The sequence below is a fragment of the Platichthys flesus genome, chromosome 17 (genome assembly GCF_949316205.1).
Source record: "Platichthys flesus chromosome 17, fPlaFle2.1, whole genome shotgun sequence".
NCBI classification, from domain to species: domain Eukaryota; kingdom Metazoa; phylum Chordata; class Actinopteri; order Pleuronectiformes; family Pleuronectidae; genus Platichthys; species Platichthys flesus.
In genome coordinates this window covers 7,932,367-7,948,006 of record NC_084961.1, presented here as the reverse complement: position 1 = coordinate 7,948,006, position 15,640 = coordinate 7,932,367, and the positions used below count along the sequence as shown (strand labels likewise).

Sequence of the window (15,640 nt, the reverse complement as noted above, 5' to 3'; positions counted from 1 at the left end):
GGCTGCGGGGCTAAGCGGAGTGAGCGCCGCCGCTGGAGGAAACATCCTCCCGGAGTTCGAACTGCGAGCAGCCGCCGGCGAACCCCCCAAGCTCCGCGTGTGGCTCCTGCGACCTGTCGCCTCCCCTCCCTCCGTCCGTGAGACACGTCCCCCCCCCACACACACGGTAACCAGGAGGTAATGGACCATTAGAGCTTCTCCTCGCCGGCTCCGTCACCGCAACTTCACCGCGAGGTAAGTTGTCGCTGAGCGGTTCCCTCCCTCGCGCTTTCTCCGCTTCCTACTTTTGTCTAGTTGTTTTGTTGTTATGTTGTTCTTCCCCTCGCGTGGAGCTCAGGTGAGTTTCACACAGACTCAATGTTTACAAACCACCAAACAAACCGAGTCTACTGGAGTGGTACTAAACAGTTACTCCAGTCTCAAAGCGTGTCCTCCTCCGTAACTTCTACAATACAAAGTAGCAGCACCACCATGATGCTGCTGCTGCTGCTGCTGCTAGCGGGCGGATGAAGCCTCAGCCCCGCTCCTCATGGGAACATGAAGCTGCTTCTGCTGGTTCTGCGTTGAGCCGCAGAGGAGAGGAGCTGGTTCGCGTTTTTATACTTTCTCCATGTTGGAGCGAGGAACAGGAAATGAAAGAGGAGTCCTGAGAGAGGGCATCTCATTACAACACACACACACACAAAGACACACACACGCACACACACAAATACACGCACACACACACACACGTCCCCTCCGTCACTCAGGGGATTTAAAGCAGGAGGTGGATAGACTTCACTGAGCTGCTGCTGCGTTACTCTGATAAGTGAGTGGAACTGTTTGTCCTCCTGTCAATGAATATCTCGTGTGTGTACATTAACAGCACACTGTAATACTACAGTGTAATAATACATTGTAACAGCAAAGTGTAATAATACAGTTTTAGGTGTCATTATCATGGGCTTCAGTGCATTTACATTTCTCTCTATGTAAATTTATCTAGGGCTGGATTATTTGGCCAAAATCTAGTTAACCATCGACAATAATATCGAATTTTATTTCGATAAGTAATAATTACGTGTTAAGTTTACAGTATTATTTTCAAGTTTAAAGAAGCTCATTTGTGAAGGTTGAGTTTTTTTCCCCTTCATGAGCAGAGACTGTGACTAACACACATAAAGCCGCACATTTTTACAAATTGAAAGTGGAACATTTGCACAAGCAATATATCAATATATATTGGACTTTTGTTCTGTTGCCATTGACATGCAATAAATAGGTATGGTTTTATTGCCCGGACCTACGTGGGGGAGGGAAGTAACAGCAGGAGTCAGGATTCTAGATCAGTTATGGAAGACTTCAACAATTTCTCCTTTCAGTAAATTGTCAGAAAATAGTGTGACACAATTAGGACTGAGGTATTTCATTTATCAAGCAAGAATTTGTCAAACATTTGCCAATTTCAGCTTCTTAGTTGAGAGGATTTGCTGCTACACTTGTTTTTTGTGTTGAATATTTAACTTTCCTAGAATTATGTCAAAACCACAGATACAGCATATTTTTTGTGAGACATTTGACATTGGGGCAGAGCGATATATCAATCTTGTTAATCATTGCAAAATGATTTTCATCTACAGCAATATAACAAAAGTTTAATACCCATGATATTTATCATGATATTTAACGATATAGACTGATTCAAGTTTTGGGCTTATTGTCCACTCCTTTTATTGTGCTATGTAGAGTAGATCAATTAGATCAATCAGTAAGGACAATGGTCAGTTTTGCCGTAACAGTGAACCCTGCTGGTTTCAGGTTTCCATCAGTCGAGCAGCTAAAGTAGAACTGAGGATTATAGAGACTCAGGACAAGATTGCTGCTTCTCAAAGTGGCCTGTAGAATTAAGAGACCTGGCTTGTCCTTGTGCAAATTTACTCCTTTTGGCCTGGTGGCTTGTGGTGGTTGAATGCCGTTGGCGTTGTTTGTTGTGGGACGTAAACAGGAACCTGTCATGGTTGGATTTCATCTGTTGGTCCCGGTGAACTGTTCAAGAGGAGATGGGGGCGTAAAAAAGACGTGAGTGGACACAGATGGAGAGAAATAAATAAAACAAATTCAGATGAAGGAGATTAGAGGAAAGAGGTTTTGCTCACACAGACTGTTTAGGTTTTCCTGTCTTTGAATCTCTGAGGCTCGATTAGTTTTTAGGAAATGTCTGAAATGAAACATACTATACAGCTCCTCCCCTCTCCCTGACAAGAACGTTTAAAGACCTGTGAAGGTGCTGTCACAAGGGTGGAGTCAAGATAATAGCCCCCTTGGTGTCAGAACCATCCCTTCAAACATTTCAAGATGCTGAACGCTTACAAATGTTCGCTAAATTTAAACAGATGATCTATTTTCGAAGGCGTGGGTGTGTTGTGGGTTCATTCTGGGCCAGACTGGCCACACTGGCAGCATCCTCTGTAGTTAGGCTCGTCTGAGAAGCAGCCGATGCTCTTTCTGAATTGAATTAGACTTCTGTCGGGGGAAGGTGATTTGTAGAAACCAAAAGACGTTGACAGAGCAAGAGCAAGAGCAAGAGCTTCTGAGACTGAGATACAAAGAGCGAAATGCACGGATAATGTCATCGGAGAGAAAACCACATGTCTTGCGTGCTGTGCAGCAGATACCACTGGTGGAGTGGGTGGGAGATGTTTAGTCATGGGACAGATTGACATTTACATCTCTGCAGCATTTGTCTTTTCAACAGGCCGTTTGAGAGAAAGGCACATTTAGATACTCGGTGTAAAGCCAACAGCGCTCTGCCTGTGTGTGCAATCAGTGACAATTAACTGCCAGTGTCTGTGTGTGTTTGTCCAGCACTACATCTGTTCCGCAGCTCCGCCTGCCTTCCTGCAGTTAATGTCGGGGACACTAATAATCTTGTTCATTTTGCTGCCTCATAATGTCCTCTCTGTGATGGTTGTGGTTTTGTGCAATGCGTTGACACACAACACTCCTCGGCTGACAATGGCAGCTCATGTGTGCTTGTTATGATGAGGTTGCTGCCTCAGGTCCCTCAATGACTCGTCGGTTGGGATTTCTAGTAAAGTTTAAAGAAGATGAAGAAGTGGTTTAAGACTGCATCAAAGAAAGAATACTTGAGAAAAGTATCTTTAAATATACATGAACTGTGGTTTACGAACATCCGCTGGACAGGAAACACCAAACAACTGGATTAGGGCTGCAGCTGATTGTTACTTTATTAGTTTAACCTTCTGATTTATTTCTTGATTAATCATTTAGTCTACATAAATAATCTCAGTTTACCCAGGTCACCTAAATCATATATGACAGAGGAAGCAGTAAATCCTTGCGTTGGAGATACGTGCACCAGAGAAAGTTTGGCATAGTTGTTCTAAAGATCCATTAGGTGTCAAAAATACACAATAAAGGTTGGTTACTACCAGTTGTCACTGAGCGTGTTAACAAACTTGTTTTGGTAGCTGAAAGCCAAGGACAGGAAGGTTTGTTGACAGTTTTAGATACCAGTATTATGTGAACAGTTCTGTTAACTGGCAGAGTGAGGGAGTGTTGGTGAGGCTGCTGTCAGCGTGGAGAGAGGTTTGCTGATGATCCACAATTTTTGATTCAAAATAGATAAGGCCAAAATCCTTTCATCAAATCTGATCCCTTCTCTTTTGTCGAGTAAGGAGAAGATCTTCATCAAAGGATGAAGTTGAATCCATTATTATTTCCAAAGAATGAGCTTGTGTGAATCAATTAAAATCTTTTATCGAGCAAGCGTTTTAAACTTTTTAATCGGCGCCAGTTTTCGCAGGTTTGTGTTTTGCATACTGTTGGTTAGGTGTGTTTTGTGTTATTTATTTGTCTCGTCCACGGTGTGTGAAACCATGAAGTGGTAAATCATGTGGCCTTTTAAAAAATGGCTTTAACACTTGACTGACAATCCAAATAGTTGCCATTTGCTTCAACTAATCAATTAGTCGGTGAGATATTTCACCTCTTAACTCCTCAATAATGTTTCTGCTGTCGGCATCAAACAAACCCCCAGTCTTGGTGTTCACACACAAACACAGAATTACAAGTGTATTTGATGTGGCCCTTGTTTGATGAAGTAGAACAAGTCTTAAGAAATTCATTGTCGCTTTCGCTGCTTTTTCATTTGTTGTAACATTAGTTCATTTTATTTACAACTCAGCTAGGTTACTTCTGCTTTTACTTGTTTCACAATGTTATTTTAAGTCTTAATTTAGCTTTGAGAAGCCTTTTTACCGAGATGTCTTGACTTAGTTGTTGTTGTAAGTTGTCATAACATTTTACTGACTGCCCAGTGCCCGGTGATGTTGTATGTTCCGACAGCAACTGAACCAAACCTTTAGCAGAGAACCCTCAGACTACGGATAAAGTCCGGACCAGTTCTGACCTTGCACTAAATAAAACAGGAGATAGAATTGCAGCCAAATATTCAAGGAGCCGCCAAAGTACGCCACAGTGAACAGCGCTGATCATGATACTTGTAACGTGAGCACGGCTGCTCCCGGAGCAATGCCATGCTGCAGCAGCTTCTGATAGCCATCACATGTTTGCAGATCAGGCATGTGATCACAAACGGGGCTGTAGCCAGAACACGACCAGGAGTAGGGAACAGGAGTACATGGTGTGACTATATGATGACAAGAGCTGCAGGTCATCAGTTCTAGAAATAGTCAAATCCGAGCCAAAATGGCACAGATGAGAAAACCAGAATGAGTCAGTTTGCAGTTCATATTGGCCACATTGCTAAAACCTCAGATTATTTACTGCTTGTGATCTCTCATTTTTATGTGTCTGTTGCACATTTATACGACAGTTTGAGGTAAAAAGAGTTGTCACGAGTCGAGTCTTCGATATCCTGTAGTATCTCACTCGTGTTTGTAGAAAGTTTGTCACCCCATCAGTATCTTACATCTTGCACGGTTCTTCAATGTGCATGAATGACACCGATGGTTATCTTTTGAATGAAAGGTTGAAGGTCACACTCTTAGGCCGACGAGGCTGCGCTGCTGGGGTTTCATGGGGCATTTTCATGCACCAAATGACAACACAGTTTGTCATCTGCAGTAAAACAAATTGTAGAAATTGTAGCAATGGCAAAATACTTGAAATGAGTTTATAGAGGCATTGCATCACTTTCAGCTACTTGAATGTTCTTCTGTGGTTTCCCCCCCCCTTTTTTGGAGTATGAGCTGCTTCAACCCTCTGACGTTGACACAATGTGGTTGAAGCTTAAAATAGGTCTTTTTAAATAAACCATTCATTACTCGCATGTTTTTCTGCAGAAAGTCGTAATTCTCACATTCTTGTAGAGAGGGAATTAAAAAAATATATTTCAAATACAGCAAGCCCAGAGTCACACATATGGCTGTCGTATGTATTTGTTACATGTGCATTTCATTTAAATGACCACAAACCTATTAAGATATCCTTGCTAAAGTAAAGTAAGAGTTAGACTCTTAAAGCCAACTTTATTGGCACTGACAGGTTGAGTAGCTTGAGTGACATTGATCAAGAATGAAGAATTCTGCATCGATACATTACAGCTGTAAGTGTAAAGATGTAAAATAAATGGTAAGTGTGCAGTAAACAAAAAAGTTATGGTTTAATGTTGATTATAATAATAACTTTATTTGCATGGCACTTATCTAAACGAGGTTACAAAGTGCTTATGTATTGGAGAAGACCCAAGAACAACATTTAAAATAGGTTTAACCAATAATAAAGCTGCAGATGTTGTGACCCCTGACTGTGGTTATAAAACAAACACCTCTGAGGTCTTGCAAACTAAGATTAGGCAAAGCAAAATTTCTGATAAATCACTCGGATAATCAGACGAAATAGCGATCCTCAGCATCATGTGTCTCTGAACTCAGCACTTTTTCTTTGGTCTGAACCAGTCATATCTGAAAAGTTTTTAATACCGCAGCTGAAAAAAAATTATTTGACTGTGCCCTACAGGTGAATATAACAGATTACAAAACCTTTAGGTCTATGAACTGTCTGCCTGTTAGGTTGATAAGGCCCCCCCCTCCCCCCTGGTGACAGTTGGATCATATTGCATTATGAATGTTTCATTCATGTGCTCACTGTCTGTGGTCGAGGCTCTTTGCAGCCATTGTGGTCCCCTGTGGGGACTCCAGCCTCTCTTTGGCTCTCCCTGTTCCTGGATTATCTGTGGGACTTGTGTTAAGATTTACCTGCAGGATATAAATGGAGACAACTGGGTGTTATGTAAGCGGGCAACAAGATGTTCTGGAATGAACGCTGTGTGGAGGGCTTTTGATTCAAGTAGCAAGAAGGGGTCGAGTGCTGCAGTGCAGAGGTTTGTACTGAAATACTAACGAATAAAAATATTGTCGTCACAGTGTGGGATTATATCTACTTCACCTTTTAACTTAACGTCCCTGAGGTTTCATGGAAATAATCAATCAACAGCATAACTGGTAATGAAAATAATTGGCTGCAGGCTTATATATTCTCCTAAATGAAAAAAATCTTCATATTCACTCAATCCGCAGTATTGAGAAAATATTCTTTGATATTGACACCAAAACCAGTTCATGAGTATTGATATATCGGTATGGATATATTTAATATTTATTTAACTTAATAAAGGTATTGGCCTCCAATAATCCATAACTGTAGTTTCTTTGTTCATGTGTTGTTGTCAGTAGTGGTTGGATAAGAAAATGGTTCCCCCTCTGAGCTTCTCTCTCTCTGTGGTTTCAGGAGTTAAGCCTGTCTCAGCGCTCAGCAGGTGGAATACTCAAATGGTTATGTTTGTACCGTCGGTGTCATTAGAAACAGAAAGTGACAGCCTGTTCTCTGCTTGTTAATACCTGACCACCCAGAGGTCACCGCCTTTTACTCAGGCTTGTTCTACTCTCAGACACGACCCAGGAGGTTAAACCAGCGTCCACTCACTTGTCCTGACCTTAGGTCCTTAGGACGTGGTCAAGGTAGAAACTTGTCTCAGCCACGTGACGTGTTTGCTTGTCAAAGCCTCAGTTATGTAATGGTGCCATCACAGGTCTGCCAGCAGCAGCAGGTAATAGTCTTAGTGGTTAAATGTAGACGGTGATCTCAAGAGAGCCAGAAATAGCTGAGTTCTTAGGGTGACTGGTCAAAGGGATGTTCAGTGGAGGTCTGAGCCCTCTTCCCATCATTTCTTATTTAATACACTCATACCTTCTGCCAGAAAGGAGAATAATTATGTGTGGGGATAGAATTAATTAAATTCTTTTAATTTGATGGGCACTAATTTTGGCCAAATTGATTTTATTTTTACCCTTACGGAGTGTGGAGCTGGCGATCGAACGGTCAGCCCTATAATGAATACACAGCCTGCTCCTCAAGTGAGCTTAATATTTGGTTCAATTAAATTACAACCTTTTCCAAGATATCTCTGCAAATAATAGGGCTCAAGAAACAATCGGAAGATTATATTTCCCACCATTTCCCATCATATGATATCATATAGTAATAAGTGAGGTCAGGAAGAATTCCATAAGTCAGAACATAATGCAAGGTTTAAAGAAATCATATTTCGAGGTAGTTTTGCCTCCTTTCTGACTAAAGATACCAGCTAAAACTTTAATGGATAAAAAAAAAAAATGTATGATCAAAGAGTACACCGGATGATATTGTCAATTGTTGTCTGAGTGTACATCAAAATTCCATTTATACTAACCCATAAACTATAACTTATTTTTTTTAGCAAAATCCTGCTTCTAAATGCTAAATATGGAGACTTAAAATAAAGCGTTGGTTATATATCAACAAAAATGCTAAACATTATTTTATTCACACTAATTGGATTTGCTGCTTTTCTTTGTTGGAGGAAACTAGGAAATTAGTCATATTGTTTTTATAACTGAACAGCAAAGAAAAGGCAATTTTGTCTTCTTGTTCTTTTGGGCATTTTTCTCTATTTCCTGAGATTTTATAGACAAATCAATTGGAAATAGATCATCCTCAGATCAATATAGATTAATATTTCTATGTAACAAAAGTCAATCGTCCGACTAGATACATCCTGCAATGCATGTTGTTGTTGAGACCAACACTAATTAACCTCATCTCCCTTGTTTAGAATAATGGAGGAACATTTTACTTGGCTCTGTTTGTCCACACTAAACAGTCTTGCCTTGAATCTGTGTGATTAAAACTGAAGCTAAAAGCAAACAAACAATAACTCAAGCCAACTTAAAGGGGATTTGTGAAATAATCATTTTTTTTGTCAAAAACAAAGCGTCTCTATAGTCAGTTGTCATGACAATGCAGCCTCAATAATCATGGAAATGCTCCAAAATCCATTAAGCACTTAAGAAGCAGTTTGCAGAGGATGTGACTGACCAGACAAAGCACGAATCTATGAATGAAATAATCAATCGCTTCAGCTGGTTGCTGTGGGGTTGTGTTGTTTTATACACACTTGGTATCCTTGGTGAAAACAAGGAACGGAAACAAAAACCTCCTACTCGTTGGAGAGTAGCCACAGACGTGTGTTTTACTGCAGAACGACAACTTCTTGTTTAATTTAAGAGACAAAGTTGTTTTAAATGATCTTTAAAACTGCAGAAAATTTTGAAAAGTCTTAAAGATGCTTTAGAAGAGACACAACAAGGTCGGCTAATTACATATTCACATTGTGTCTGTTCAATTTTGTGTTTGATTGGGATGTGGTTTGTGGGATGAATGTGCAATGTGCAAAAAAGAAGAACAAACTAGACCGAAAGAGCCAGACCAAGTAGATAATATTCAAACTAACCAAACTTTGAAGATAATTTACAAATGCATTGTGCTTACTCTCAATTCATATGCTTGTAACAGCCTTTTAAACAGATTACTCTAGGATTCCACTTTTTTAACCTTCGTCTATCAAAGCATCAGGTCCAGACTGTTTTCATCGTTCTGATATAAAGACAAACACACACACACACACACACACACACACACACACACTCTTATGGTCTGTTCACACTGGACGCTCGTTGCAGCTGCTAATGTGTTTAGCTCCAGTAGCGATGTGTGTAAACCTGTAAACATGTGTTAATCTCCTTTTCTCGTTGCTCGAGTATTCACACATTAAAGTCAACTATAGGCAACAGCATTAGAGGCAGCTGCCGCATTGCTAGAGCCCATTGTTAGCTCTGAGTTAATTAAAGGATTATAGCTGGCTGTTTATGGAACTTGTGCGTATGTGAGCAAAAAAAAAGGCACACGACGAGGCAGCAAAACAAATGACAACACAGGCAACTTCAAACCACTGGATTCACTTCCTTACAAGTCTCTGTCACAGTTTCACTTAAAATGCCAAAGTTCCCTGATGACATGGATGATAATAATAATGTTAAAGTTTCCATTACCCTCTGCCTTTGTATTGATTGCATGGTTTTTGACAGTTCTGCCAAAGTGTTTCCTCAGGAATTTGCCATCGTAGCAGAACCTTTTTTAATTAAAGTTGAATTAGTTTTGAATCTACAAAAAGAGCACGTTTCCAATGAAGCATTCACTGTGTTGGCTAGTAAACATGACGGCTCTTTCCTCAGTTAGCCTTGATCAGTCAATGGATCAGCTAAATTAATGAGTGATTGATAACTGTCAACGGTTGTTATTTAAAAAGAAAAATGCTGGTCCGTACCTGTAGGACTTTGGTAAGGGTTAAAATGAGTTCATCCAGGAATGCTTTGCTCTAGGATTTAGGCTAAACAGTACAGAGTGCATAGTCCTTATAAGACAATAACTGATTTGTTTGTCTAGATTATAGGCCCCATCTGTTCTCTTTCACATTTTCTTTGCACAAAGTAAAACAAACTCAAGACACAGAAGTGACGGATGTCTACGTCCCTTCCTGGAACAAACACTGGTGTGATTTGCTTTGGCCTGACCTAACATTGCTGATTTTTATCTGTCGTTATCCTCGGCTCAACTTAGAACGGTTTCCCTTGTCTCTCTCTCGGAGAGCCGAGCAGCAGCTAGCGGTCCGACGGGGGGAGAGTGCTAAGCACATCAGCTGCAGGGTTAGAGGATGAACTGTTGAGTGTTAAGTTCAACTTTTGTTACAGAGGAATGTGATTCAGACACACACTGCTAGATCAGCTCGAACAAACAAGGCTGAGAATTGACAATGTTATAGACTCAAATGTGGTCAGTTAACCACCTTGAGTATTTATACAGAAGATGTAGATGTGTGTGCATCAGTGTTCCTGCCGGAAATAGAATCTGCAGCTGCAGAGATGCACGCACAGATGATGTCGCATGCATCAGGGTTATCAGCAATGTGTGTGCTGCACTGTAGTGTAGGTGTGGTTGTGTGTCTTAGTTTTGCCAAATGAAAGCATTTGGTGGTCTCATGCTGCAGCTGTTTGAGAGACTGAGCTTCTCTCTGCTTTTGCAGAACGCTCAGTTTATATCAAACTGCTTCAACTTTATCTGGCGTATTGTCATTCTTTTTATGATAACATTTAGTTGAATTTGTCATGAAACGTGAACAAACAAGATAAGAGAAGATAAGCCCATATATTTGATTTGTCAACTAACGTATAGCCTAGAATACAAGAGGGTACAAAGCAATTAAATTACATATTTCAAATAATTAAATATGTATGAAACAGGACTTTTTGTGTCGTAAAGTTTTCACAAATAACAGTAACATCATCCTTAGAAAAAGAAAGCAACACAGAAGATATTGGTGTCCTTTATGAGGCATGTTAAATGTGTGTGTACTTTTTTCCCACTGTGACATCACCGTCCTTCCCCCATATCGAAATAACTCCGGCCGTTTCAGATGATTTCTAACAACCCTTTTCATTTTCCTCCTCAGCAGTCAAAAGCCCTGCCGCTGTCGCACCTCAGTCACAGCCTCAACACCAACAGCGACCATGGGCAAACAGAACAGCAAGCTCCGTCCTGACGTCATGCAGGACCTGATGGACAACACGGACTTCACCGAGCACGAGATCACCGAGTGGTACAAGGGCTTCCTGAGGGACTGCCCCAGCGGCGCGCTGTCCATGGAGGAGTTCAAGAAGATCTACGCCAACTTCTTCCCTTACGGCGACGCCTCCAAGTTCGCCGAACATGTCTTCCGCACGTTTGACGCCAACGGAGACGGGACCATAGACTTCAGGGAGTTCATCATTGCCCTGAGTGTGACCTCGCGTGGGCGACTGGACCAGAAGCTGAAGTGGGCCTTCAGCATGTACGACCTGGATGGGAACGGATACATTAGCAAGGCAGAGATGCTGGAGATAGTATCGGTGGGTGTGCTGTAGTGGTCTCTCTTGTTCTTGCTTTCTGGCTTTATTCTCTCCATCCTCTGTTCTCTCATCTGTTCAGACTTTCTGCTCCTCTAGCTTCATGTAGCCCTCGGGCTCCCATCAGCCACCGCATGCCATTGTAGTAACACCATGCTCCCTGGTCTTTAAACTGCTCCTGCAGCAAAGCAACAATTTGCTCAGCCATCCACACCAGCTGCTCTGTCATGTATCCATATGCCTCTGTGTTCTACACCATGTGACTGCCCGCAGCAGGGGAAACAGATGCCATCTAATTTTAGAAACCAGCAGTAAAGACCTCCCGGGTCCAGAGACGTCCCTAAATAAGACTCAGCGTGTGGTGTATTTCCATCAGGGAGCGTCCCTCCTCTGATCCTCACAGTGACTCAGCGGTACAACCAGATAACGTGTGGTTATTGTTATAGGTCCCTGCATAGTTTCCTCAGCAGCCACGGAATAACTGATGTTCTCACACAGGCCCCAGGCCCTTTTAGGTTGATTAATAGATTGTAATTCTACATAAAATGTACCCATAAATCCAACATGCGTTCTCAAATTCACAGATTTTGTCCAAATCTAAACAACGCTCAGATTTAATTGATTTAAAACAAAGACCAGCAGCAAGTCCTCACATTTGAGAAGCTGTAATCAGATATTTGCTAGATAAATCCCTGAAATGAGCAAGTTAATCAACTTATGTTTCCAGATTTTGACATCTACCTGACGAATTGATTAATTAATTGACAGAAACGTTAATATTATAATTCATTTGCTGGTCTGTGCTACACAGTAGTTAAGCGGTGTTCATCATTATATTTAATTAAATGATTACGATTCCCTGTCAGCGGATCAGACTTTTATTTCGCAGATTAAGTGATTGATCAACTACTTAAAAAATCAATACAGTAGCTAATTAGCTGATAATGAATGTAGTTAATGTCTGCAGCTCGTAATGACTGCTGGTGGTGGTGTTTGTGTGGTGGATGCAGATTAGCACAGTTGTTCTGGTGCGTGTGTTGAAATAGAAAAACTTTTCTGAGTGATCAGGGGAAATTCTGTTCTGAGGTTGGAAACTCTGTCAGACAGATGCAGGAGATCAGTGGACGAGGAGTGAGAGCAGGGAGGAGCGATAGTACAGGAGTGACGGGGCTGAAAAGGAAAAACAAGTTTTCCGTTGGTGCGGCTCGAATTATATTTCACAGCAGCAGATGTTTACTGTAGTTATTGAATTGTAAAGCTTTTGAGTATTTATTGAATTGGGTTTGAAAAATATTTGTTTAACAGCTCACAGACAATATTAAAAAGTTCCATCTGCTGCGGATGCTTTTAGACATTCTTACTTCCTGTTGGTTTCTGTGCAGTGAAACGGTCCCTTCCTCTCAGAAGAGTCAGTAGATTAGATTAATGGATATATTATACAGGATATATGCATATTTAGGATGTTTGTTTTGCACTTTGCCAGCTAATGGAACCTTGCATTTGTGCTTAAAATAACTGATGTAAAACATGGTCAGAGGAAAGAAAAACAACTCTTTCATAAATGGATGAATAATATTACAGTTTCCATTAAGAGTCTGTTTGTCTCTGATTCCTCTGCCTCTGTTCCCTCTGTCTTCAGGCCATTTACAAGATGGTCTCCGCTGTGATGAAGATGCCTGAGGACGAGTCCACACCTGAGAAACGCACAGATAAGATCTTCAGGCAGATGGACACAAATCGAGATGGTAGGACTTCTTATCTGAATTTACCAAAAGTATTTGTTACAAAGTCTAGAACTTCTGGATCCATCAGATATGCTCTGCTGCAAAATCTTGGCTCTGCAGTATTTAATCTCTATAGGTGATTTGGCAGGAAGACGATGCCAGACTTAAATGAATCGCTGTAAAAATAATTTAGAAGAACTTTGTTGTTAAAGTGGCACTTTGCTTTTAGGACCATATCTGCTCTTCAGCATATTCTTGATCACCTTAGATCATGCTTCTCTCTCTCTCTCCTCTCAGGTAAACTGTCTCTTGAGGAGTTTGTGGAGGGAGCGAAGAGCGACCCCTCCATCGTGCGACTGCTCCAGTGTGACCCGAGCAGTGCTGGGCAGTAGAGAACTGGACATTTACCATCGCATTTTTATTATTATTTTAACAAACGTTCAAAATCTCTCCCAGTTGACCAACCTGAGATTATTGACATAGGAGCTATAGAGGCACATGCACACACAAAAAATGCACACAGACTCACAAACACGCCGCATTACATAAAACAAACACCACTTACTCACATGAACATGTGGTACATGCGCCTCTATGCCTGGTCAAAAGCTGCAGACATCATGGTTCTCATATATAAGGTACAAATCTAACTCAAGGGACTGAAATCCCATCAAGGACTTGTTCAACACTGAATCAGAGCTGTGCTGTCTCTGTCTGAGAGGACGGCCAGTGAGGAGGATCCACCAGATTGATGAGGTACATTGAGCCGTTTGCTGTTTCTTTTTTTTATTTCTTTTATTTGATGTTTTTTTGAAAGCATTTGTCCTGAATTTAAAAGGGATTGGAAATGTTCCTTTTTCTCTCTTGTATCTGACTCGGTTGTTTTGCGTGACAACTTTAAATAGTATTCCAATCTAACTCCACGTGGACACTGGACGAAATGAAGAGCGTGAGTCAGGGACTACGAGTGTCCACAGCTTGCATTATGGCCGCGTGTGGCTGGTCTTTAATCAGAGGGATTTCAAAAGGGATGAACGATTTCTTTTTATTGTATATTCAGGAGGAACGTTACATAAAACCAAAACTCAGATTTCAAAATGAAGGGGGATATTCTGACCACAGATTCACGCCATCTGTTCTTCGAAAGTGACTTTTTATGCCAAGTTTTGTGTCCACAAAAAAAACACACATACACACACACATTTTACACAACAAAGACATTCACACATTCACTTCACTGATCAATACATGAACTTGACGTACGTACCGAGCTGTGATTCTCTTTCTTCAATGATGGTTAAAACAAGTGTATGAGCAAAAACTAAAAAGAGGATAGATGTTATATGAATATATAGTATGTGCTTATATATTCTTTTACTCTGTGATAACACTGTGGCGTTTTGCTGCAGTGGAAGAGATTCACTTTAAAAAAAAGATGATTTTGACGTATAAATTATTGCAATGTCATGATTAACATTTTCCCTTTCTTTTACGTGACGATATGAAAGAAGTATTGTACTGTATATTCACTCATATTTATGCTAGGGAAGTTTTAAAAAGAAATGAGAGGACCACACATATTGCTGTGCATTCAACTTCAAGCATCATCAGCTACATTTAGTTTAAGTAGCATCTTTTTACTGTTAACAGAGAAAAAATAGCGTCTGATTTCAAACATTTTCCTTCCTGAACCCCCCCCCCCCGAAAAAAAAGCTGACTTCATGTTTCCCTGGAAGCCAGTAAAAGGTTTGCAGTCGTTAAGTTTAAAAAAAAAGATATCCTGTGTGATAAGTGTGAAAACAAAACAATCAACGGTAATGTCTGAAAATCTCACGCTTTAGCGCAAATGTGACATCTCATCTTTATCTGCCATCTGTGGAGCAATTGGACAAATTGTGTAGTTTTGTGCTGCAGCGACGACAAAGACGCCAGAAATCATTGACGACATCCACACACAGGAACCGACACTTAACTGACAGAACTAAAAACACTGCAAGTAACAAACCAAAAGCCACTGTGTCAGTTTCCAGGATTTCCTGATAACTCTTTACTGCTTCCATCCTGTTTATTTAACACCTGCTGCTCTGAAAGCAACATCCGATCCAGGCAGTTTTCACAGGTAATGGAGTAACGACTTAGGGGGAAGAAGACGTTTTGATGAATTCTGTGGGTATCTGCACATTTCAAGTAGGTGATCAGGGGCGCCAGTCCCACCGTTCACTTCAATAGCATCTTGTGGTCAAGTGCCAAATATAGAGGAGTAAATAAAAGAATAAAAAACACAGTATTGTATCCATTTACACTGTACAGTTGTTACCTGTCGAACAAAACAAAACTTTGTCACTGTATCATTTTGTAGATTTTGTATTGTTAACTTGCTGTGTAGGATGTCCGTTTTGTCATTTAAAATAAAGGCAAAATGGGAAAAGTGGCTGATGGTGTTTTATTTTTATTATTTAAGCACAACGTGGATATAATTCACCACATTAACAGCGTAACCGGAGTAATGACATTGTTGGTTTGTCGGTTGGTTGATGCCATGAAAGTTATGAGTCATGAACCGTAGAGGATGAAATCTCACTATTCATGTTCTCCACAGTTTGACTCGCGATAATTGAGCTGATGCTCAAAACC

At 40.7% G+C, this 15,640-nt stretch overlaps 1 protein-coding gene across 4 annotated transcripts; it reads left to right on the top strand.

Annotated features, from left to right (window-relative positions):
* The first annotated feature begins 2 nt into the window (after positions 1 to 2).
* ncaldb (neurocalcin delta b) lies at positions 3 to 15,437 on the top strand. 4 transcript variants are annotated; one of them, XM_062409824.1, is made up of 4 exons: positions 3 to 234; positions 10,853 to 11,285; positions 12,922 to 13,027; positions 13,304 to 15,437. In XM_062409824.1, exons 2-4 carry the CDS (start codon positions 10,908 to 10,910, stop codon positions 13,396 to 13,398), a joined length of 579 nt encoding a protein of 192 aa, XP_062265808.1. In that variant the 5' UTR covers positions 3 to 234; positions 10,853 to 10,907; the 3' UTR covers positions 13,399 to 15,437. The 4 variants fall into 4 exon arrangements, with proteins under 4 accessions (XP_062265808.1, XP_062265807.1, XP_062265809.1 ...); XM_062409823.1 differs by having other exon boundaries at positions 6 to 234; positions 10,850 to 11,285; XM_062409825.1 differs by lacking the exon at positions 3 to 234 and adding an exon at positions 771 to 808 and having other exon boundaries at positions 10,850 to 11,285.
* Positions 15,438 to 15,640: the final 203 nt, after the last annotated feature.